Here is a 25,953-nt window from a genome sequence, read left to right on the forward strand (position 1 = left end):
GACAAATCATAGCTCAACTCAACCATGAAAGGGAGGGCCTTAGCGGCAGCGGCAGCCTTAGTGCTGGCCCTTTTAACCTTAGGTGAGGGAGGATCGACTGCATCCAAATTACAAAGCATGGAACAAATGTATCGTACACATGTCTAGTCACTGGGTTTAGTTGATGAATATGTATAACTAGGATATATATTAACATCATAGCATGATAGTCAAACTAAATATTGATTGGTTCCTTCATTTGATTGCATAGGTGCTGAGACCAACGCAGGTGTCACGTGCTCTCCAGCCGAGTGTGAAAGTTATTGTAAAAGCAAGGGCTACAAAGACGGAATCTGTCGTGGGGGCGGGGTGGTACCAGAATACTGCATGTGCATTAAACTTTATACCAACTTTATGGGTAAAAAAGGAGGTAAAGGAGAAGGAGATGTTGATGATGGTGGAGGCGAAGCCTTGTTTCTAGAGGATGAGGCGACAATTCCTTGATAGTGTTGATGACTAGGACTCTTGAGAGCTGGGTCCATGAATAGGCATGACTGATAAATTAATTACTTATTCACAACTTGGTATTATGTGCTTGAGATTTAGTTATTATTATGCATGCCAAGTCAATCTTGAGTGGATTTGTCACCTTTACTTGTGTTTTTTTGTGAATCCTCTAGCTCCAGCTTCTTCTCCTCTACCCACAACCTCATCTCATCTTAGCCCAGTCCTTAGATAGATGTGTGCATAGTCGAAGGCATAGTTGGTACTCGAAACTGGTTACCAGTTACCACTATTTCTAATTTGGTTACCACTGTTCCTAATTTGGTTACGAATTTCTTTTAGCTCAGTGGCATGTTTCTAATTTCGTTAAGAATTATTTTTAGCTCAGTGGCACTAGCATAGCTGGTATTTCGTTAGAAATTAAGGTTTCCATAAAAAAGTCCAACTTTTGCATTTGTACCCATATACTGTCTCCAATAATCTAAGCTGTTGATTAACACAATATTTCTTTTTTTTCTCTTTTTAGTCTAACTAGCAAATATGCCCGCGTGTTGCAACAGGAGAAAAAACATATCAAAGAAATATTACATATCTATTTATGTTTTCCATAAATGTAAAGTTTATAATTTATTTTCATGAGCACGAAATCCACAATATTAATTAGTATTAACAATAATACGATAATATCATATTAAGTCTATATCTAAAATAATACTTTGATTCACATATTTCACCCGCTATAAGACAGAGTTTAATATTGAGTTACAACCCTTGTCGAGGATTGAACTGGTAATGACATACTACTTGTTCAAACATTTGCTTATTATTTGATTAATTGGATTATTGATTGATCTAAGTTTTGTTCATAATCAAAACTTTATCAACAACTTAGAGGTGGGAATAATTATTTATTAATGAAATATAAGTATATTTATTATTTGTTTTGTATGGAAGGACAAATAAAATGGAAAAAAACAAAATGCATGGGCAAAAAAATTGGTCGCATCACATTCTGCATGCATGCCTATACCATCTCCACACATATGTGAGCCTGTGACGATGATAACGGGCCATGGGTATATGTTTGTCAAGAAAAATAGGCATAGCAAAATCAGAACTCGTTCTCATTTGTAGGCCACACCGATCCATGATAATGGATCCGTGTGTGGTATATAGTAAATAAAAGGAGCATAGGTGTGAGAGTCTTACTCAAAAAGATGAAAAAGGATATCGAAGAAAAACAAAATGAGAGTTGGAAAAAAGCCACAAAAATGAATAGAGTCGGATAAAAAAACTTTCCATGATTTAATATTATTGGCGAACTGAGTTTGACCAAAAAAATTATTCTTGATTTCTATTATGTCCTTTCTTATTTGTTTAGTATTCATATTCAACTTACTCAGATTGGACATTTCTGTTGGGATTAGGATTATGATTCCTAACTATCTAGGTTATCTAGTACATCTTTGAGAGTTTTTTTTGTTAGCGTGGCTTATTTTTATTTACACAAATACTACGTGCATCATAACTTGCTGGCGTTGGATCTGGGGTTCCATTTTTTTGTTGCACACGCTCTGTCTGTTTTTCTATTTCCTTATTAGTGTAGAAATGTTTTTTTTGTGTTTGCCTTTCTTTTCTTTGTTGTTTTACATAATCTGATTGGGTTTCGTCTTCTTCACTATCTTCTTTTTTCATATCCCATTTGTTCCATCACTTGCTATTGATTTTTAATCCATCACATAGGAATCAAGATTTCCAGTTTCTAACCCGATACATTTTTGTAATGTTATATTTGAGACTAACCAAACATGGTTAGATATTTGTCTTTACCAGGCAATGTGAAATCTCATAATATTATAATATTATAATGAATATAGTGAGAAAAAACATAGATAAATGCCCTGTTATGGTGTCCTCGATGAAATAAACTATGAACGTAGATGCAGGCCAGCCTAGTCCAACAGAAGTGGTTGAACAAAAATATTATTCTTTTTCAAAATTTTACTGAATGATGAGAAAATGTTGAACTATAACTTCATATGACCAACACCTCTCCTGAATGATCCATGTAATGGCTTCGATCTCCTCAAGGTGTAAATATCAGTTATCTCACACAACTGCAGTGGCAGAGCATTTAGCACTATTGTTTCGTACTCGGTTGAATGGAGACTAACGATGGGTGGGGAGGTATATATGGTGGGTGTGGGGGTTGTATATTTCAAAATGATACTAAGTCAATGCAAACAATCGTAAGTTTGTCCTATTTTATCAGACTAAATAAGTCTCGTTAGATTCATTAGAAATATAATTTTCATAATATATCTATTCAAAGTCATACATATTGATTATATCTTCTATAAACTTATTAAACTTAAGATAGTCGAACTTTGACCAGATCTAGAATTGCATACTTATGAGACTAAGGTAGTATATATTTATGTATCGGATATAAAATTTGCAACTCAACTAGATAGTACTTGGTTTGGGCTTTGGGGTTTTCATTTTGCTTTGACAACGACATCCAACTTACACAACCGACTGAATGACCAATGTCTCTAATGATCCTATCAATAAGTGAGGAGGCCTACCTTGGAATGAGCATCTATACTATTTGATAGAAAGGAAGATGACATAGACGATTCAAAGGGAACGAGTTTCTTATCAAGAAAATAAAAATGGGAAGATAAACCTCACTCGTTGTTATCTACTACTCCTATAGACATTTTTCTTTAATAATATATAATCAACAACTCCTCATGTTTAGTCGTTAAGGCCTTGTTTAGATGCACATGTTTAGATTTGAATGAAACTTTACACGTCAAACCACTTCAAAACATATAGATTGAGATGAATACATGCGTATCCAAACAAGGCCTTAGGATGTGTGGGTTTAGGTGACACCTAGGGATGAAGAGTGGATACTCAAGTGTGCATGTTCTCTTTTTTTTTCTACACTACTATAAACATAAGTTGTGGTCCAGTTGCATAGAGGAGTTTTCTTTCTTTTCTTTTCTTTTCGTTTCTTTCAATCAAAACAACATACAATAACTTTAATGAAATAGTATCACTTCGAAAATAAGTTTGATGGAAATATAGATAATAGAAATAGTAATGGATCTCCTAAAAAAGCTTCGACCTAAATAATAAATGCTTCAACTTCATGAGAACAATATTTTAGCTTATAAAATATAAAACGAGAAAATTGTAAACCAAATGCTGATTCATGAAGGAAAAACATAAGTAAAATAAATCAAAATAAGAACATTAGGAAGTATAACAATCAATGGATGGCAAAAAGAGAGTAACAGGAAAAAGATAAAGACAAACAAGTAAAGTTGTACTGAATGATTGATTGAATACGAAATGACCCTTGATATTTATAGGGTGGGAGATCTATCTCCAAATTCATCAAGATTTGCAACTAAAAGTGACTCAAATGTTAGATGTTTTGGGCCTTGGGCCAAACAATTCCAAATAAATCCCAAAGGCCCACTCATACATGCATGTATATATGGAAAGGTGGGGGACTTTAGTCTCACCTTGCTACTTCAAGTGGAGTGAGGCCAACTTAAAAGGTTGAGCTATCTCCATCTTGTTGAAGCAATTGGAGAGAGGAAAGGAAGAACCACACGCGCGCGCGCTCGCTCGCCTCGCCGGGCGGGGCGGGGCGGGGCCAATGGGCGCGCATGCACGTCGCTCGCCTCGCCTCGCCGGGCGGGGCGAGGCCAATGGGCGCGCATGCACGACATGCGCGTGAATGGTCCGGCGATTTCCCGCTTCAACCCTTGCGGGTGCGCGGCTTCCTTTTGCTACTTGGAAGTTTTGCATGCATGGAGGAGATTGCGCTGGCCTATTTGGTAAGCAATTATTTTTGTATTATGGCAAGTGCGTAAACGGCAGGTAAAGTTTCCATAATACGGTGATTGATTGCTTGCCTATTTGCTACCCACTTGGTATTGAAGAGGATAGCAATGTTGTAGCTCCTAGAAGGAGTAAAAGACAAAGGGTTGAAAAATCCTTTGGTGATGACTTCATTGTCTATCTCATAGATGATACTCCCACGACCATTGCAGAGGCATATGCATCACCAGATGCAAATTATTGGAAGGATGCAGTCCGTAGTGAGATGGACTCCATCACTGCAAATGGAACATGGGAAGTAGTAGATAAACCAGCGGGTTGTAGACCAATTGGCTGTAAATGGGTATTTAAGAAGAAACTCAGGTCTGATGGTGCTATTGAAAAGTACTAGGCAAGGCTTGTTGCTAAAGGATTTACACAGAAAGAAGGTGAGGATTTCTTTGATACCTACTCACCTGTTGCCAGATTAACTACAATCCGAGTGCTATTATCCTTGGCTGCTTCCCATAAGCTTCTTGTCCATCAGATGGACGTGAAGACGGCTTTCCTTAATGGAGAGTTAGAGGAAGAAATTTATATGAATCAGCCTGATGGATTTATAGCACAAGGACAAGAGGGCAAGGTGTGCAGGTTACTCAAATCCTTGTACGGCTTAAAGCAAGCACCAAAGCAGTGGCATGAGAAGTTTGAAAAGACGTTGACCTCTGCTGGGTTTGCAATAAATGAAGCCGATACTTGTGTGTATTACCGTTATGGTGGGGGCAAAGGAGTAATCTTGTGTTTGTATGTTGACGACATACTAATTTTTGGGACGAGCCTCGTGAGATCAATGATGTTAAATCATTTTTATCCCAAAATTTTGACATGAAAGATTTGGGAGAAGCCGATGTGATCCTCAATATTAAACTTAATAAGGGTGAGAATGGGATTACTCTTTTGCAGTCTCATTATGTGGAAAAGGTTTTGAACCGTTTCGGTTATATGGATTGCAAACCTTCTCCAACACCCTATGATCCTAGTCTAATACTTCGAAAGAATAAAAGGCTAGGAAACGATCATCTAAGATACTCTCAAATTATTGGCTCATTGATGTATCTAGCTAGCGCAACCCGCCCTGATATCTCATTTGCTGTAAGCAAGTTGAGTAGATTTTCCTCTAATCCAGGAAGTGATCATTGGCGTGGTATTGATCGGGTAATGCGTTACTTAAAAGGTACAATGAGTTATGCAATTCACTATTCAGGGTACCCAGGGGTACTTGAAGGATATAGTGATTCAAACTGGATTTCAGAAGCTGATGAGCTTAAGGCCACTAGTGGATACATATTCACTCTGGGTGGTTGTGCTGTCTCTTGGAGGTCTTGTAAGCAGACTATACTTACAAAGTCCACAATGGAGGCAGAGCTTACAGCTCTGGATACAGCCTCTACTGAGGCTGAGTGGCTAAGAGATATGTTGATGGACTTGCCGTTGGTTGAGAAACCAATTCCTGCTATTCTCATAAACTGTGATAATCAAACAGTGATCACAAAGGTGAAGAATAGTCAGGATATGGAAAGAAGTCCAGCAAACATATAAAGCGTAGACTGAAGTCTGTTAGAAAATTAAGGAGCTCCGGAGTAATAGCTGTGGACTACATCCAGACAGCTAAAAACCTGGCAGATCCCTTTACAAAAGGACTATCACGCACCGTGATTGACAATGCATCGAAGGAGATGGGATTGAGACCCATGTGAGTTAACCTCAGCAGTAACCCAACCTATGTGATCGGAGATCCCGTGAATTTGGACCTGGGAAGAACAAGTTGTTGGTTAATGGGAGAGTACAATCGTTTCATTTGACCCACTCCGTTGGAGATGCAGTACTCTCATTTCTGTAAGGCAGGTTGACTTTGTCTTAATGTGTTCTGAGGCTTTATAGCAAGATACTGTCCTACAGAGTATTCTTATAAGAACACACCTATGTGAGCCCAACTGTTAGTCGCAGTTTATAAGAATTGGGTATTCTTTAATAGGCTCATCAAGTGAGTTAGGAGTATGACTTATACGCTCCACTCGCGGGGTTGGCTATGGCAGCCTAGTACCAATCAAGACTTTGAGTGAAGCCCATTCGCACCAAACTGCCAATTCAAGGCCTAGTCCATTGTGCAGTTGCGGATGGGTCTATCTTGTTGTTCTAGGTGGATGTTCAATCTTAACCGGTCTCCACTGAATAGCTGGTATATTAACAGTACTGTGGTACAGGGAGTATGACTCGCGTGCCCTTGGGATGTGGTGGGGGATTGTTAGATGTTTTGGGCCTTGGGCCAAACAATTCCAAATAAATCCCAAAGGCCCACTCATACATGCATGTATATATGGAAAGGTGGGGACTTTAGTCCCACCTTGCTACTTCAAGTGGAGTGAGGCCAACTTAAAAGGTTGAGCTATCTCCATCTTGTTGAAGGAATTGGGGAGAGGAAAGGAAGAACCACACGCGCTCGCTCGCCTCGCCTCGCCTCGCCGGGCGGGGCGGGGCCAATAGGCGCGCATGCACGACATGCGCGTGAATGGTCCGGCGATTTCCCGCTTCAACCCTTGTGATTGATTGCTTGCCTATTTGCTACGTGCGACGCGTGTATAAATATGAGGCGAGACGTCATCCTTTGTAGTGCGACGCGTGTATAAATATGAGGCGAGACGTCATCCTTTGTACCTGAGATTCATCTCTCTCTCGTCACACTACTGCGCTGCCGCCGTCTTCTCCATCCCGTCGCCGACGTGCCATCGGTGTCGGGAGAGCAGGCTCCGAAGCCTACGTCTCCTCGCGTCCCTGCACGGGGTAGGGGGTGTATCAAGTTTTTGGGAAGCGCCGTCGCGACTGCTCGCTGGACGTCTTCTTTCCACTACGCCCGGTGTTCGCCGATCTCCGTCGACGGTCTTCTTCTTCTTCTTCTTCTTCCTTCGCGCCGACAACCCCACTATAAGGATGTCTATTCTCCTTCTGTTATTCGGTTTCATATCCTTTCTGTTGCTAGCACTAGATCCCGTGAACTTGATTCAAATCGTAGTGCTAGTTTCGTTTCATATATCTGTGATACATGTTGTTAGCCTTTTTATTGTTGTCGGAATTAATTTATGCATCGCTAAATTGTTTTTATTTCCAACATCAAACTCGATCTGAACTATCCAAACCAGAACATCTGGTATATACACAATACCGGATCCCTGCAGCTGATTTTGAGAAGAAAATTTTCTGGAGACCGTAATTATCTCATTTAGACACTAAATTAGTCGTTGTCCATATGCAATTAAGAGAACTGAACCATCTGGTATTTAATACTAGATCACTCATTTTTTGCTGATTGCACAAAATTATCAATTTTGGTTATGAACAGGCACCTAATAAAAAAAATAAATTCTCGTTCAGTTTCCAAATGAATTTATATGAGAAAAAGGAGTATCCTGGTTCATTAGATACGAATATAAGGAGCGTACATTTACATGGATGCTACATCAGAATAGAATCTCAGTGGTGTATGTAATCCTTCATCCAGATGCTTTGCATATCTTCTCAGAATGTCATCACATCCTGAGGAATCACAATTCTTTTTTTATCCTATGAGCCGTGCGCTGTCGGCTGGAAGGTGGCTCAGTCCTACTCCTAGTCTCGATCGAGTGCAGTGAAGAAATACGGTGCAGGTATATATATTCCCCCAACAAGTCCAGATCTTTTAGGCACTGTCCGGTTCCTGTAGTTTGAGCAACAAGAATAATTTCAGGTAGGAACGATTCACTAATTTAAATACTTTGATAAACTGGAACTATTCCTGGCTCCAAACCAGGACAACCGTAGGCTTTGTTTGGTTAATTAGGATTCCATCCAGGAATCAATCCAGCTAATTAATCAAAGCCTGTACACATTACATAAGCAATCTAGTCTAGACTAGTTCTTGGCCACCGATCCCTAAGAACCAAACAAGCCCTTACAATGTTCGCAGACGATGATATGAGCCATCGATCGCCATCCATTGCTACAATCCAATCTACTCCGCTCCACGATCAATGGTACTGTGTAAAAGTGTATTGGTAGAGTTATGCCTAGCACGATGATGATCAAATAGGGCCACTTTAGAGTAGACGGTCTATTTAGGATCCAATTGCTTTCTTTTCCTCCACACAATAATTCAGAGTATAGGATATATATCTAGATAGAATGGCTATGCTCTCGGTGACGGTGACCCATAGAACAAGTTTTACTAGTTGGCTTAGTCGGCTAGGATGGCATGTTTAAGTTGGGGATAGTATGCTAAATGATCGGTTAATCCAACCGATTCACATATTGGATGTGTCCACGTGGAATGTTCGGACCAGCCGTATGATTTGGAAATGAAAGGCTAACAAAATGACTTTTGTTTTCTTCAGATTATCATATCATATTGAGTAGCACAATCCATTACATTCACTTGGCTGAAAGTACTGCTTGCTGATTTGTTGTGCAAGATATATACTAAATAACTGGCAAATTCGACAGATAATCTCAAGCGAACAAGCTTTGAAAAATGACTTGATGGATCCATGGCGTATACAGTGCCGCATACCAGAGCACGCTGCCACTGTACGTAACTGCCTTGCAGTAGGTCACTAAGAGTAAGACTAATAATACAACCGACTGTTGGCTGTAAGGTTTCTTTACAGCCTTCTTGCAGCTCACTCATATAGTGGTTAGCTCATCACTATTAATACATGACCCACTTGTCTTTCTCACAAACTTTCTTGATTCTTGTGTGTGAGCCGGCTGTAAGCTTACAATCCGCTTCTACTCTCTCCGACTTACAATCTAATATAATACTTGCTCTAACCCTTTTCATCTAAACATGAGCGCCAATTGATGTTGGGCTAACCTCATTGCCTTCCTTAGTGGGCCGACGGGGTGGCCCGCACATGCGAGGCCGCATTTTGCACTCGTTGGCACAATTTTTATTTAGCGTCTTTGCGCCGCTACGCAATATTTTTAACTGGACTCTTCCAATTTATTAGGTTCAACTTAAAAGACTAATTAATTTCTTGCATAGCTGATTAAACTTTTATTTTTCTTATACGGATTTCTAATTTTCCTCTTTCCCTGTATGAAAGTCTATAAATATCGCTGATTAGTTCAATGTCTTGATTAGCTTTTTTATATGGTCATGGATTTATTCGCTGCTAGCCTTAGCAATAAATCAGCGCACAACGAGAGTCCTAACTCGTAGGCGCTTGAAAAGGGAATCAAAGGCTTAAGTGGGCCTCCCCGTACATGTTTAAGGGGGCCGTTATTAGGACCGTGGGCCTTAGTTTCCGTTTTGCCACTTCACTAGGACAGAGGAACACAGCTCGAACTTGAACAAATAAACAAGCAACATATTACTACAAGAAAAGCCATACGACTTAGCTGGAGCCTGGAAACCTCCTACGTATTTTTTTAGGTAATGGATAAAATCTGACTTCACACCTCTTCTCTTTTCAAAAAGAGGGATGAACTCAAAATTATTACAAATTTCGCTCACTCCACACAATGTGTTTAACACTAATATCCAATATTAAAAATTAAAAAAGGTCATCTATTGGAGGCAAAGAACTCCATGCGAGTGGAGCCGACCGGAGTTGCCTGTGGCAGCCAGGTGGCTCACACATCCACAACGGCCCATAGCTAGATCTCATTTTGGAGCTACCACGGTTGGATCCATAGTGCTGGGTGCCTGGGTTCCAGCAACGGGGTTGGCACCCCCTACTGGTAGTCTAGGGTGGCAGAGGGATCCGTGTGGCATCCCCTGTGTTGCCATGCGTCATGCGTGGCGTCATGGGTGGAGTAGGGGGAGTTCTAGGTGGAAGCATAGCTCGATTTTGGCTAGGTGGACGACAATGAAGCCTCAACACGTCACATACATCTTTGGAGACGTAGTTGTTGAAGCCCTTGTTTCCCACCGACGGCGGCAAATTCTGGGCATAAGCATGCCTTACAGGTTGTAAGGCCAACAACGATGGCGTTCTGTAGTGGTACCCTTGGGAATCACCCCGTTTCTAAAGGCATCGCTGAAAAATATCTTACGGCTCGTCGCTTGTCCCCCGTGTGGTTGCAGACATCCATGGCTCATTCCATATCGTCGTTTTTGGTGGAGTTCCTCATTGTGTCTGAATGTGCATATGTTCTACCTGCAATGGTTTGTCATGCATTAATGGACCTTGTTGTCGTTGTTTGGCTATCATAGCGGATGCTTTGCCGCTATCGCTCTCTCCATGGCAGATACTTGGTTGTCATTGGCTTCTCTGGCAGATACTCTGTCGCCGTAGTTGTTGGCCTCCTCTTTTGTTAAATGTTTTGCTATCTAGTGTGTCATGGTCATTCCCCTTGTAGATACTTTGTCGTAGTGGGCGCCTTCACTTCTTCCCCGGTGGATGCTTGGGCCTTGTTTAGTTCCCAAAAAAATTTGTAAAATTTTTCAGATTCCCCGTTACATCAAATCTTTAGACGCATGCATGAAGTATTAAATATAGACGAAAATAAAAACTAATTACACAGTTTGGTCGGAATTGATGAGACGAATCTTTTGAATCTAGTTAGTACATGATTGGATAATATTTGTCAAATACAAACGAAAGTGGTACTATTCCTATTTTGCAAAAAAATTTGGAACTAAACAAGGCCTTGGCCATTGGTCGAATCCCTAGTGGATGCTTTGACGTCATTGGCTCTAGGTCCCCTCTCTGGTACATGTTGCCGAGAGCGTGTTGACCCTCAACTTAGTGGATACTTGGGTGCCATGGTCTTCGCTGGTGGATGCTTTGCCACCATTGCTCTGGGTGGATACTTTGCCACCAAGGCATCATCTAGTTTGTAGACATCCATTGTTTCGTTGTATCCTTTTCTTAAAAGCTTATTTGGTAGGTTTTGGGTGTTGACGATAGTCGCTCTTTCTTTCTTTCCTTCTTTTTCTTTTTCATTATGATGTATCTCAGATTACTCACCACTATGGTGGTTTGTAATCTTTGCTACGAGGGCTCTTGTAGTTGTGCCATGTAATTCTCTTTCTTATAATGAAAAGCTATCCCCGGTCGCGAAAAAGAACTCTATCGACCTTGCTTCTAGTAGCTGGCAAGAGTAAACTAGGTGGTTCTTCAACCTTAAGTTCCTATGTGCAATAGAGCTCGAAATCAATGCCAATGCATGCAAAGTGTTTGATATTTTTTGCAAATTACACAATACAATGCAGACATTCACAATGCACGCATACTCACCCCTAAGAAGTAAGAACACACACGCAAACCCTACCCCTATGAACACCTCTGAAGGACTAGTGCCCCGCTGTTGATGGGAACGTCTACCGTTGAAAGCATAACACTGTTAAATTCCGAAATAAATCCAGAAAAATACGAGCACCTGTGCTAAGTTGATGACTTGAATCTAGGTGGGTAGGTTCCGCCACAAGGAACCCAATTAACTGATCTATAATCAGTTCACAAGTGTTTGATATTGGTTGGCAATTGTTAAACACACAATCATTTGTTTTGAGCCAAATAGCCCAATCAACTCTAATAATGATGTGGCATAGTATGTATTGTTTAAGTGTGCAGACAGAATCCAAAATCTATACCCAATGAACAATATATAGCTTGATAGTTTATACTTGATAGTTCTCACTTCTAACTCTGATTAGAACAAACAAACTAAACCATTCTTAGATTCTAATCACACTGGGATCCTCATCCCTGTGTTCAAATTATCATGAGCTGTTGTTGCTCTAGCAAATGCCAACAAGTTGACATATGATTTAATAAGTAACACCGGTATACAACCTAAGATGTGCTTCTTATGTCTTACGCCGTTTCATCGCCTTCTCAAATGCATCTGCTAGCACAGAAGGGCAGGTTGTCTTGAGATTCTTATAACCTGGAGTTGCTATCACCATATCCAGCACATTTGAATTTGAAGCTGTGAGAAACTCATGGCAAGCATCCTTAAGCCTATCACAGTTATGTTGATAAGCCAAAGCCAATGTTATTGCCACGTCCTTCACATTAAGTCTCTCACAAAGAATGCTTTGACATATCAACTTGAGCCCATCCACAGCATACCTGTCTGCAGCTACGATTAAATGGCGGATCATTTCAGTGATAGCATCTCCCCTGTGATCAACCATGTCAGGCAAAGAATCAGTATAGATAAAATGCAGGAGGGCTCTAAACACAGTAGGCTGCATGTCTTGGATGGTAACGAGCTCCGACCTCCCCTCCATCATCGTCCCATAGAGCTCTGCTTTGAAAACCGGTGACCGCATAGCAAGCACAAGCCTGTGTGCTGCAAAGGTCTCACCTCCAACACTGAATCTGACATCTGCACCCTCCTCTGTTTCTAACAAGCTACCAAGGTTCTCTATGATGTTGGATGGTGGGAGACCGATGTTGTTTAGGAATCCTGTCGTAGCTACCTGTGGTTTCATCATGACAATAACAACACATTCGATCGTGAGGCGATCGTTCTGAAGGTACCCTGACGCCACGAGGTCGTTCCTCTTCATGAACAGGTTTGTCTGCGGGGCAAACGCACTGCTTTGACCCTGATGAAATATCCTGGGCCCTGTCTTGTGCACCGACGTCGACAAACCGGTGTTCTGGACGACCAGGCTCAGGTCGCAGGACGCCCGCACCTTGGCGCCCTTGTCCAAGAGCTCAAGATAGACTGAGATGAAATCTGTATCCACATTGCCGGAGCTGGAGCAGTACCCATCAGGGTGGAAGCGAATGGCCCACTCATGTCCACCAACGGAGAAAGTGCCGGACCTAATGAAGCCGTCGTGGCCCATTCCCCTGTGCTTGCTGTAGCCGACGATCTCAAACACGTGCCTGACTTCCTCCGTGACTGGAGTGCACGTCGACACCACCGTCGTTGTACGCATATGGCGAGGCATCTAGAGAAGACGACGATGGCCGAAGCTGAAGTAATCGAGGCGGCGGCGGCGTAAGCGCGTGCTCGTGAGTCGTGACCTTTGAGATGGCAAAAAAGGAAAAATTCACAAATCAGAATCTGAGGCAGAGGGGAGAGAAGAGCCCGCGCCCCGCGGTGGAGGCAAATACAACCTTGTGAAGATGGCTGCCGCGGGCAGTGGCAATGACGGCGCCGGAGAAGACGTGGAGAGTCTGGAGACCCGGTGACGGCAGTTGGACTTCCTGGGTCTTCTCTCTCCCTCTCTCTCTCCCTGCTTCGTAGGCCCGAATAGCAATCAGAACCCGACAACTTTGAAACTAGCGGGCTGAGGCTCTCTAAGGCCCATACGGTTCTTATACCCAAAGGCAACCGTGACTTGAGCTTCATCCGCCCATCGTTCTTTTTTCAACGTTTTCGTTTGATTTGTTATGTTGTATCTCATATCTCTATCTCTATTATAGATAAATTTAATTGAAGTTAGACTAAACTATATTTATACAAATAAATAAATTATTATAAATTGATGATAGTGGATGGCGTGGCGTCGAATGACAATAATTAAATGTATATTATAGTAAACTAGTGAAGTGGACTGCTTGCATGACGAGATAGAATGACTAGTGGGGTTTAATATTATAAGATATAGATATAGATATAGATATAGATATAGATATAGATATAGATATAGATATACATATACATAATATTAATCTATATCTCTCTCTATATATATACCTAATATTAAAAGGTTAAATTTCTCTCTATCTATTTTTTCGTCCACCCGCACTTAATATCCAGTTAGTGAAGAGCTTCTTCCGTCCCACTTCTTTTACTTTTCAAACTGTATTCATGCCCTCCGTGTCTCTTACATGGCCTGGATTCATGACCTATATGCATACAAGTTAGAACAACTCACATCTAGCAATGATGGATATACGTCTGATTCCAATACGTACTAGGTCACACCCATGTATCTTGTATGACCTATGTTTTTACAAGTTAGAATAACTTGCATCTGGCCATTCTTGTATTTATTGGGTTCCATTGCGATGTATGAGCATATTTGCTAGTGAATAAAAAACTTGACAATCTAGAAGAAATTAGGTGACATTTTATTTTAATTAAAATATAAACATTTAAATTTGGGACTAGGACTTGAATCTAAATAGTGTAGGTATACATTCACGCTCTAGAAAATACTCCCTCCGCCTGGTATATTCACTAGCGCTCATAAAGGTTTTTAGGGACTTAACTCTTGATTGTAGAAACACTTTGCTTCTCATGCTTCGTAGTCGTAACTTTACCTTGCTAAGATCTCGTTGGATAGAGCTCCTTCTTAAATTCTTCCCTAGAGGAACCGAAGCAATTGAGGAGAAGTCACTTGTTGTGGCCATGGCTCTTAACTTTAAAACAACTTTGGCTCTTCTTTCGTATGAAAATAGCTTATCCTCCTGAAGTATTTGGTATAGTTCCTCCAGCTCTTCGACCGAAGTTGTTGCTAGACCCAAAGCTGGAACCTTGCTAAACTGCCCTAAAAATTAGAAAGCGATGGCTAGTGCAATACACACGTACTAGACATGACGTATTGGATTCTTGACGACCTTGCCTACCTTGATTTTTGTGTTGGCAAGATTTTCCTCTCTAAATAGGCTTACTGGGCCAAATGAGCTTTTCTTTGCTTATGCTAGTAAGGCTATGCTAGGTTAGGCTAGGCAAACCTTTCCGTGGAATCAAACACGACATTTATCTTCCTACTTGTTTGTCCTCTTTAGCTTTGTTATCTCGCTAGATGTCCGTCGTAGTTGAACTTATATCCAAACATTGTTATTCTAAAAGTAGATTATATATGGTTTTAAAAAAAACAATGTGTATATGCTCCTTTGAATTCTTTCAAAACTAGACGCTAAAGGAGTCCTAGCCAATTTCTATTAGAAAAGGCGAATTGCTATATATTTATTGACGTAGCCATCATGTAGGCAATTATGCACAAGTGTTCTCCTTCACCCTCCTTTGCCCCTTCCCCCGCTCCATGCTAGTGCCCTTCATATTAGTAGAATCTTATCTTCAAAAAGGTGTTATACAGGAAGGACTTAACACCCCTCATGTGCCACCGTCCACCAACCACCTCTCCTAGCCTAGGTCATCTGGATCCCAATGGGTGAGTCGCACGCAGGTTGCATATCGAGGATAGAAAGAGATGAGGTTGGAAGGAGATCTAAGATGTTAATGTTATATTTCATTTAGTGGTTCATAAATCTAATAGATATAGGAGTATAGTATGGTAAATAGCAAATTTCTTAGAAAAAATATGGAAGATGAGGAATCCTCCCTGCATACACGTGGGATTGATATACCATAGTTATCCCCCAAGGACATACTCTCTCTGTCTCTTTTTAGTTGTCGCCGTTGGTGTACGTGCCACAAGTTTGACTCGATTTGTAGAAAATACGTGCAATATTTGTATTTCCAAATAAATTTGTTAAAAAACTAGATTCAAAGATCTTTCTAATGATACTAATTATGTATTATAAATATTAATATTTTTTAATATATAATTAGCGATAGTTATTTTTTGAGAAGCGCAAACGACAATTAAAAAGGGACGGAGGGAGTACTTCAAGAATATACGACCAGTTTCATAGTAAACGTCTGCGGTTTTCTCGTGAGAATATGGTAGGATCCGTTCTCCCGTAGCCTCCTCGTTCATCTGCCGAGAGAGGAAAATCCAGGTGCAAAAGGCCTTCCAAAAAAAGTAGCCTGTCTGCGTCAAAATAGGAAGCCGGACGTGTATCATCCTGCGAATCTACGATACGCCACGGAATCCAGTGTCCCCACTCACTCTCCAGCAGGCGTTGACCTAGTAAACCCGAGCATCTCGCTTCTTGTCCGATGGCCGCCGCAACCGCCGCCGACTTGGTCGCCGACAAACTCCCCTCCAACGTCTCCTCGGATTCGGACTCCGACGACCTACTCCTCCCGAACCTCCTCCCCTCCAGCGCCGCACCCTCCTCCCCATCGCGCGCGGAGCTCCACCACTTCCAAATCCCCTCCCTCCCGGCCCCCATCACCGTCCGCGCGCTCCCCTCGCGGGGCCTCTCGTTCCAGCTCTGGCCCTCGGCCTCCACCCTCCTGCGAGTCCTCCCGGCCACCCCGCGCTTGCTCCCGCGCTCGCCTGCCCCGGGGTGCCCGCTCAGCGTCCTCGAGCTCGGCTCCGGCACCGGCGCCGCGGGGCTCGCCCTGGCCGCGGCGCTCCCGGCGCGCGCCGTCCTCTCCGACCTCCCCGACGCGCTCCCTAACCTCCGCCACAACGCCGAGCTCAACGCGGCCCTCCTCGCCTCCGCCGGCGGCGCCGCCTCCGTCGTGCCGCTCCGCTGGGGCGACGCCGCCGCAATGGCGGACGTGGCCGCGGCGGCGTCCCCGTTCGACCTCGTCGTGGCGTCGGACGTGGTGTACTACGAGGCGTTGGTTGACCCCTTGATAGAGACGCTGCGGTTCTTCGTCAAGGGGGAGGTGGTGTTCGTCATGGCGCACATGAGGCGGTGGAAGCGCACGGACAAGAAGTTCTTCGGCAAGGCGAGGAAGGTGTTCGACGTCGAGGTGGTTCACGAGGACCCGCCGCTCGAAGGTTGGCGCCATGGGCCGGTGGTTTACCGGTTCACCGCCAAGAAGCAGCACGGCAAGAAGTGAAGAAAGTACCTCAAGGTAAAGGCTGCTTGCTTGCCTATGCCTCTGTGTTCATGTTGCACCGCTGCTGCTGCTGCTGCTGTCTGGACCAAAACTGGAAAATAGTTTGTTGCGTGCTAGATTCTAATGTTGGAAACAGAAAATAGTTCCTGTGAACAATGTAAACATTGTGCAACTCTGGACCAAAACTGGGTTGACTTTGCAGTTGGACGCATACTGATTTTAGATTGTATCGGTGAGGTTTTGCTCTGGTTTACTATATATTGAGTTCAATGTAAGAGTCATATTACATTTTTGAATTCCATGAGTTTTGAGGAATCTTATTCTCTCTGCTTTTAGTGGTACCTCATGTTGAGTTTCAACTCTAACCTACCCAAACTTGTGGTAACCTACCCAAACTTGTGGACTACAAGGCTTTTTTGTTGTTGAAGGATCTTATTCTTATGTAAGATTCATTTTTTCTAAAAAGTTCTTATGTGTGAAAAAAAATATGATTGAACTACGAGGTAGTTGGCACATGTGCTTTGCAAGGGTGCTTATCTTGTAGTTCGGACATGATGAAATTGCTGGTAATGCTAGTGTGTTTCATATTATGTTTCAAGTGATGATGGACCTCTGGTGAAGAGATCAATCACTATGTGCCTTATCATGACTGTAAAGTGTAAACTCATGACCGTTGTTAACAACGTTTTTTTTCATTTTAATGGTTTATTCAGCTAAAATTTAGTTCCTTCTGTAGTTCTGTTGTGTGAATAGTATTATACTCACATTATTGTTTGGATGGTGTAATTTCAAGTTTTGTACCGCCTAACTGCTTCTTTTTTTTTTTTTTGCTTCTAGGTCCTTGTGCAATACAAAACAAATATTTGCTTCACCATTAACTGAAGTAACATAAATTAACTGTTAATTTCAGATTTTCCAACACCACTGCTAAGCCGTTAAGCGATATATCCTCTCGTATGAGTTACAGGGAAACCCTGGATCTTATTACTTTCAATGTCTCTGATGTCTTACATCTTAAGTTATGCTGTGTCCTTTCTAAAGAGGGAAGTCATCAAACATCGCATGCAGGAAAACTTTGGAAAGGTACATCTTAAAAATAAAAAAAACTAATGATAAGTAGAAGAGATATAGGGATAGTGAGTGTTTATTCTATCAGTAGGTAATTGGCATGCCAGAGCTGGCCTTCACCTGTTATAGGACAATAGTAGAGCTTGACCATATCCAAAGCAAAGGAAAAAGGAAAGAAGAGAAAAGAAATGAAAACTTGACTTTCTAATTGATGAACAATATAAGAACGACCAGCACAGAAGTCTAGTTGGTAGATGAATGTTATAGCTTCACCTAGATTACTGCATTTACATAAAAATAATCATTGCCAGGAGCATTTCAGTACATAATAGTTATGTCCATGACAGCCTATACACAAGCTGTAAACATCCTGATAAAGTCAATAAAAGTATTTTGGCTGTGTGCCTCTCAAATACCATTGGCACAAAACACAATTAAACATATTTAGCATATAATAAAAGGGAAGTTGACAGACTTAGTAACCCATCTGTGGTAAGTGAACAGAGGGAGGTGAACTAGAAGCATTGGTTGCGCTGGACGAGCTTGTTGTCTTTGCATAAACGTTGGACCCCTCCAGTTCCTTTTGTGTTCCATCAGACGAGGTGTAGGAAAACCTGCAAAGATGGATTGGTGGTGCAAAATACATTGCCACAGGCATCTTTGGTGGAAGGCTTGGCAATGGTGCCTCAAACTTCAATACACTTATGACCTGGCGGATCGAAGGTCGGAAATTGTAGTCTGGGTGTGCACACCAGAGCCCCACAATCATCAAGCACACGGCTTCGTGCTCATCCAATGCACCATCAAGCCTCCCATCAACTGCATTAAGGATCTCATTTCTTCCATAGAGATCCCACACCCATTGAACCAGATTGATCTTGTCATCATCTTCCTTTAGCACAATAGGCCTCCTTCCACAGGCAACCTCCAATGCAAGAACACCAAAGCTGTATACATCAGATTCTTTGCTTGCTTTGCCAGTGGTGACGCACTCTGGAGCCAAGTAACCCATTGTGCCAGCTATCACTGTAGTCTGCGAGCCTCGGTCATGGTCTACAAGACGTGCCAGTCCGAAGTCCCCAAGCTTAGCACTGAATGAAGAATCAAGCATCACGTTGCTTGGCTTGACATCACGGTGCACAACACATTGCTCCCACTCCTCGTGGAGGTACAGGAGGGCAGATGCAACACCAGTGGTGATCTTGAACCGCAATGGCCATGCTAACAGGTTGTAATTGTCATATAGGTGTGTGTCCAAGCTCCTGTTTGGCATGAACTCATACACGAGCAAGAACTCCCCATGCTCATGACACCAGCCCACAAGTTGTACAAGGTTCCTATGCCTCAGCCGACTGATGATCTTAACCTCAGAGATGTACTCCTTCTTCCCCTGTGTTGATCCTTTGGCAACTCGTTTTATGGCGATGTTGAGGTTTCGGTCCTTCAAGAAACCCTTGTAAACTGCTCCAAAGCCTCCTTCTCCGAGTTTTCTCTCCAAAGCAAAATTCTCTGTAGCAGCCACAAGTTCATTGTATTGAAATCTTCTTGGACCCCTCCCTTTCTCAAACTCACCGTCAATGGACTCATCATATTCTATCTTCTCTTCTTCCTCCTTTCTTGTCCTCCTAGTCTTTTTATAACTCATGAAGCACCAAACCAAACCCATAAAACAGATTATGCCACTTATACTAGTAGCCAAGCTTATGACTAATACATTTTTCATCTTCTTACTCTTCAGCTGCAAATCAGTAGAACGGAATTCCCAGTAAAGTATCTGATGAGCCTCTACCAATTGACCAGTGGCAGCTGAGAAGCCGATAGCCACTTTTTCTGGGAGATATTTTCTGAGATCAACTGAATAAGATAGGGAGGAGCTGCCACTGAATAGGGGGTTGTCCTTGTACGTCAAGAAGACACTCAGGTTCCTGGAGCTGGCCCGGTAAGTTACCCATGCGTTGGCTATCTTGCCATCCTTGATGCTACTGTTCCATGTTACATTATCCACAGATACGATGGAATGGATATTGATCCCTACGTGGTTGTCATCTGGATCCCATGGGTTCTTGTGGCTGTCAAACTCGACGGCCACAATCTGATTGGATGTCTCACTCTGATCAGCACTACTACCGAAGAGGCCAAGATTACCATCCGTGGAATTATAGGGGACAACAGAAGGGTATGGTGAGAGGAAAAAGGCGAGACCCTCACCATACGAGCCATGAGCAACAGGAGCTTTTATCATGAATGTGAAGCGAGTTGTGAAGTCAGCTAACTGACCAGTGGTGCTATCCCAGAGTGTCACCGGATCTGCGAAGACTGCTCGGCCGACACTATGAGCAATCTGGCCATCCAGCTCTTCCTTGGTAAGCCTGATCGCCCTGTTGTAGAAGGCATCCTCCTGAAACTGGATTGTGGTTGCTCCCTTGTTGTTTGACTCGGTGAAGTTCAGCTTGAAAGACACAGGACTGACACCGGTGATATTGAAAGATACGATTAAGTGGAGAGCTAAAAAGCAAGTAGATGTGGTTCTTGATCTCATGGCTTGGTGAGGAAACTGGAGGGAGAGGGAAGGAAGGAAGGAGAGGCGAGGAGCTGAAAAACCTCTTCCTATGCTTGCTAATGTAAATAACTATGAACTCTCGACTTGGTCAGTTTGGTTACTTCACATTTCACACACGCTTCTTGTTATTTTGTGCATCAGTACTGGCGCAGTGCGGCTTGTAAATAGGACACAGGCCTTGTGTAAGCCACAAGAGAAGCAGCTCAAATTTGTAGTTTATATTGATTGTATCAGAGGTGGCTGTAAAATAATGGGATGATGTTGAACTACGAATTGAAAATTTCCAGAGGGAGGATGCTGAAGATGCTTGGTTTCTATCGCCATTGCCGGCCTAGAGCATAGACAAAAACAGATAATAACACGCAAGAAGGTCAAGAATCGTCCGTCCACACACAGTTTTGTTTGGTTGCCGGCCAAAGAACTTTGCTTCTTTCAGCAAACGGAGCAGGTTTCATCTGTGATATCCCTGGAGCTCAGAGGATCCTTTCCATCTGGCATCTGTGCTTACCAAACTGGGTCTGTATAACGCAGCATTCCGTGTATCTGTATCTAATCTATTACCTGGCCTTAAAGATCAGGTCAGTGACACTGACAGCCTGAGAGCTAGTAAAAGTTTCGTTTCTTAATACCGTGTAAGCTTCAGTCTGTGCGTAAACCTGGCACAAATAAGGTCACACGTAGTTGTAAGGGTTATTCTTATTAGGGTATCTGATATGTTCAGAATTGAGAACTAAAATCAACTACTTGATCTTTGTAACTGCCGTCAAATGAGGTTTGTTTTATCAAATCTGTCTCAGTATGCTTTGTCCAGTATCTCAATATCTCATTGGGCATTGCCCCCTAAAACAATCTCTGAAAATCAGAATTAATAATAAGGAAGAAAAAGGGGACAAGCAAGGGGAACTTGTACCTTCATTGCAAAATCTATGCACAAGACACAGCATCCATGTTAAAGCCCGCCAGAACACACACACGCACGCCATCTTACAATGTTTCATTTCACCGAGTTGTATTGTAAGGACAAAAAGGGTCCCAGCTCACTAGTCACTACAGACCCCTAGTAGAAGAGTAGTATACATCAACTGCTCTATCCATGCAGAGCTGCCATATACAGAAATGACAGTGAAGAAAATATACACTATCTACTGAAGCAGCCATTGCTCAGCGTGAATCCTTAGAACTCGCCGGTGTTTGTGTCATCCGTCGGCCAGACCACTGTCTCGACCAACCTTTGGCGCATGATATCCAGGTTCTCCTTGGAGATCCGCTCGTACATCATCGTGTGTGGTCGCATTTCTGCTCAGATCAGACGCGGGTTTCAACAGAAAGGTAAGTTAATTAACCTGTTTATGCCATCGAATATCCTTTTCAGATTCAGCTAAACTTGAGTTCGTTCTCTAAATCACTACCTTGATCCATTTGCCGTATAGATGGAGGCGCGTGACCATCACTCTCTCCGCTAGGTCTTGCCTCTCCTATCACACGCGAACAAGAAACAGATCAAATAAATGAACCCAGGAACAATGCTTGGATGCTACTCGTGTTTTTGTCAGTTTCGTCAGAACAAGAAGCCAAGGCGAAAAATCAAATACCTTGGCGAGCAAGCGAAGGAAATAATCGCCATCTAATGGATCGTTGACGTTAATGTAACTGACAAAAGAGTTGTGTTATGGTATAATTTAGAAAAAAAAAAGCAGTTGCACATACAAAAGGAGGTAGTACAAATTGGGATTGAGGAAATCAGTCCACTCATCACCTGTAGAGCCAAGTGTAGGCTGGGGGATTCATCTCGTACAGCTGATGGAGAACCGTGTGCGTGGCCTTGTAAGTGAAGTAGTTGATGATGTTCTGCACACACAACAAGCACGAACGGTAGGTAGGTAAATCATCAGTCAATTCACACACCACATTCAGGCTAAACGTGTCCATGCCGGCTTCCACGACGCTACATGTTGGAGCTGAGTTGGTGAGTGCGGCCGGCGCAACTGCACCGTGTGTTATGTTACGTACCTTGTGCACGTCTTCGAACCCGTCCTCGTACGTCCCGCCGAACTCGGCCACGACGACGAGCCCCAGCCCCCGGCCGCGGACCGTGGCTCGGCTCCCGCGCCGCGCCGGCCGTGCCAGCGTGCGCCGCCGGGGTCGCCACCTGAACCTGAACGCGCCAGTCGTCGTCCCGTTCGCCGCCCGCGGCGAAATGCCCCTGCACGCGGCGGGAAGGTAGACGGTGTGTGCGGCGGCCGCAGTCACCACCGGTGCGGCCTGGGCGACTGCTGCCATCGTTCGTGGGGATGCGGTAGCTAGCGGGCCAGATATTTTCCGTCGGCAGTCGGCTGGCCTCGCCCAATGCACTCCCTGGTCCTGGAGTGCGGGGGCTTTTCGTTTGGAGAATGAGAGGGCAACGGCACGCCTACGAGCGCCGTGGGCTGATATTTGTGACCCGCGCTGCGGTCAGGAATGCGGTGAGATTCTTGTGGGACACTGAAGCTTCAAGGGATGATATTTCGTTGATTCAGCATTGGGCTTTTGTCCCTCTTGGTGTTTTTGCAGTCTTGTTGGAGAATACTTGTTGTTTCAACTGATATATCGCGAGCGTGAACTGAAAAGTTCTTCTACAGTTTGGTGGAACATATGTGTATTTTCAAAAGCGACTCCTGGATTGTGATGAAAAAACTAAAACCACTTTCAGTTCGTATTTACCCTCTCCCTCTCCCTGTCTTGTACCTCTCTATTTGCATCAGCTCAGGGGAGGGAGCGAGAGGGCGATTTTCGTTTTTTTTGAAAGGACACTGCATTAATTAAAGGGGATCATTACAATCAGTTTATAGTAAACATTATTATAGGAAGCTAACAGGAATAAGCCAACAAAAGTTTTGCTTTGTCGATGTTGTTTCATCCTTAAATCTTAAAGATTGTGCACAAATACCCTACGGAAATGTTTGGGACTGCTTCGCTCCATGTTTTCAGCTTCACTTCACGTTTTTAGCCAAACAATTTTAGATCCACGCACTCTGTTCGATGAAAAAGGGTTGAGTTATAAAAGCATTTAAAGAGTTGTTTCACAAATTCTAGTGTTTTATGAAGCTGCTCTATAGAGGAGTTTGTGGAACAGTCCTACGCACCCCTTTTTTCATGGTTGTTTGTGTCTGTTGCTCTTACGATGGTGATGAAGATTAATGATGAGGGGATGAGAAGAAGTGTGTGTGGTTGAGGATTGTTCTTACTGTGTTTGCACTTTATCATGTACTCCCTCCGTTCGGTTGAAAATGTTATTTTTAATTTTTAATTTTTTATTTAACCATTCGTTTTATTCAAAAAATTTATATAAATATTGTTTACTCCATTCATTTCAAATTGTAAGTCATTTAAAAAATATTAGAGAGTCAAAACATCTCAACTTTAACCAAAATTATAGAGACAAATTATAAAGATTTATAGCTTCAAATAGCTATAATATGAAAATATAATTAATGAACAATGTAATGATACTAGCCTTGTTTAGTTCACCCCACAAACTAAAATCTTTTCAAGATTCCTCGTCACATCGAATCTTACGGCATATGCATGGAGCATTAAATATAGACAAAAACTAAAGCTAATTGCACAGTTTGTCTGTAAATCGCGAGACGGATCTTTTAAGCCTAGTTACTCCATAATTGGATAATGTTCGTTAAATAAAAACGAAAGTGCTACAGTGTCAAAATTTAAAAAAAATTTGGAACTAAATAAGGCACCATTAATATTATTATCTTACCATATAAATTTAATCAAACTTAAGATGGTTTGACTCTCCAAAATTCTTGAAATGACTTATAATTTAGGACGGAGGGAGTATTTTATTATGACTTATTTTATCGTTAGAGATATTGTAATAATAATTTCTTTATTTTATTATTTATATAAAATTTAAATAAAACGAATGGTTAAACAAGAAAATTAAAGAAAAAAACGACACTTACAATCAGACGGAGGAAATATGTGGTCGAGTACATGTTCGCTTAAGTTTATCAGCCGAATCAGCCAGCCATTTAGCAGTATTTTTTCCTCACAATAAATCAGTCAACGATACTATGTCATGACTTAACGAACAAGACAACGTGGAACGATAAGGCCTTGTTAAGTTCACCAAAAATTTTGCAAAATTTTTCAGATTTCCCGTCACATCGAATCTTTAGACGTATGCATGGAGTATTAAATATAGATGAAAATAAAAACTAATTACAAAGTTTGGTCGAAATTGACGAGACGAATCTTTTGAGCCTAGTTAGTCCATAATTGAACAATATTTATCAAATACAAATAAAAGTGCTACTATTCCTATTTTGTAAAAAATTTGGAAGTAAACAAGGCCTAACTTTGCCCAACCTAGAACAGCAGCACCCTCGATCGTCCAATTAACCGATCCATATTTTGCTCATCTGGGCTGGATGAGCCTAATTCTCGTCCGATCGTCGTGGCCAGTTTCCCTGCCCGCGAAAACTGAAAACCAGAGTCGTTTTCCGGATGTTCCTGAGCTCCTCCAGATCAAATCAACCCAATCCCTCGTTGCGCGGCGGGCAAAACGGCGGCTGATGATGCGTGATGCGTCCACGGAATCCGGCAAAGGAATGCACCGAAAAGCGAAAGCGACAACACCGTCGCACGGGCATGGCACACAACCCCACCAACGAAAACGAGGACGCGGGCTTGCCGGGTGGACTAGCTCGCCGGTCGTCCTTGATGTTAGGCTAGTCTCAATGTATAATTTTATGACATAGTTACCAAGACTTTAAACTAGATAACCGAGCCACAAGAGTTTTATGGGGATGAAACTTCTCTCTCATCTGATGAAACTCCTTCATTTAATGACCTTGCCAAATCAGCAATTTTATTTATGTGTCATCCTATTTAATGCGCACGACACTCTCGTGAAAGATGCATTGAGAGTGAACTTATCTCATGCTGAAGGGAATCGGTCGCGATCGGACGGTCGCCGCCCCGTGGACTGAGGGATTCGTCGCACCGGCACCCGGAAGTCCGGCACGGCGTCCGTGGTGGGGCGGGTTCAGCGCCGCATTCTCAACGTACGAACCCGTGGCCGTTTGGTGTCATCATCACGCGTAACGCGTCTTCGGAGTTGGTGGATGCGGAGCACCCAACACGTATCCGTTCATGTTTCATCCAAGTTTAACGGACTCGTCGTTAAGGCCTTGTTTAGTTCCTAAAAAATTTTGCAAAATTTTTCACATTCCTCGTCACATCGAATCTTTAGACTCATGCATGGAGTATTAAATATAGATGAAAATAAAAACTAATTGCATAGTTTGGTCGAAATTGACAAGACGAATCTTTTGAGCCTAGTTAGTCCATGATTG

The 25,953-nt window shown here is 42.5% G+C and overlaps 3 protein-coding genes, 1 long non-coding RNA gene and 1 pseudogene across 5 annotated transcripts; 2 read left to right on the forward strand and 3 right to left on the reverse strand.

Annotated features, from left to right (window-relative positions):
- LOC110432355 lies at window positions 1-609 on the forward strand. The gene is made up of 2 exons (XR_002449776.1): window positions 1-82; window positions 251-609. It is a non-coding gene; the product is annotated as an uncharacterized LOC110432355 (long non-coding RNA).
- LOC8056363 (BTB/POZ and MATH domain-containing protein 1) lies at window positions 12,054-13,334 on the reverse strand. The gene has a single exon (XM_002463008.2). It carries the CDS (start codon window positions 13,265-13,267, stop codon window positions 12,170-12,172), a length of 1,098 nt encoding a protein of 365 aa, XP_002463053.1. The 5' UTR covers window positions 13,268-13,334; the 3' UTR covers window positions 12,054-12,169.
- On the forward strand, window positions 16,083-19,906 carry LOC8056364 (protein-lysine methyltransferase METTL21D). Of its 2 annotated transcripts, none has more exons than XM_021452248.1 (2): window positions 16,083-16,986; window positions 19,778-19,906. In XM_021452248.1, exon 1 carries the CDS (start codon window positions 16,174-16,176, stop codon window positions 16,969-16,971), a length of 798 nt encoding a protein of 265 aa, XP_021307923.1. In that variant the 5' UTR covers window positions 16,083-16,173; the 3' UTR covers window positions 16,972-16,986; window positions 19,778-19,906. The 2 variants fall into 2 exon arrangements, with proteins under 2 accessions (XP_021307923.1, XP_002460883.1); XM_002460838.2 differs by lacking the exon at window positions 19,778-19,906 and adding an exon at window positions 17,809-18,204.
- Window positions 18,241-21,404, reverse strand: LOC110432241 (L-type lectin-domain containing receptor kinase IX.1-like). Its single transcript, XM_021452247.1, has one exon. The coding sequence runs from the start codon at window positions 20,576-20,578 to the stop codon at window positions 18,515-18,517; it is 2,064 nt and encodes a 687-aa protein (XP_021307922.1). The 5' UTR covers window positions 20,579-21,404; the 3' UTR covers window positions 18,241-18,514.
- Window positions 21,486-23,005, reverse strand: LOC8056365 (annotated as a pseudogene).

This window comes from Sorghum bicolor, chromosome 2 (assembly GCF_000003195.3).
Source record: "Sorghum bicolor cultivar BTx623 chromosome 2, Sorghum_bicolor_NCBIv3, whole genome shotgun sequence".
Taxonomy (NCBI): domain Eukaryota; kingdom Viridiplantae; phylum Streptophyta; class Magnoliopsida; order Poales; family Poaceae; genus Sorghum; species Sorghum bicolor.

Excerpts from the sequence above, each read along its gene's own strand:
- LOC110432241 (XM_021452247.1), bottom strand. The coding sequence starts at position 20,578 with ATGAGATCAAGAACCACATCTACTTGCTTTTTAGCTCTCCACTTAATC.
- LOC8056364 (XM_021452248.1), top strand. The coding sequence starts at position 16,174 with ATGGCCGCCGCAACCGCCGCCGACTTGGTCGCCGACAAACTCCCCTCC.
- LOC8056363 (XM_002463008.2), bottom strand. The coding sequence starts at position 13,267 with ATGCCTCGCCATATGCGTACAACGACGGTGGTGTCGACGTGCACTCCA.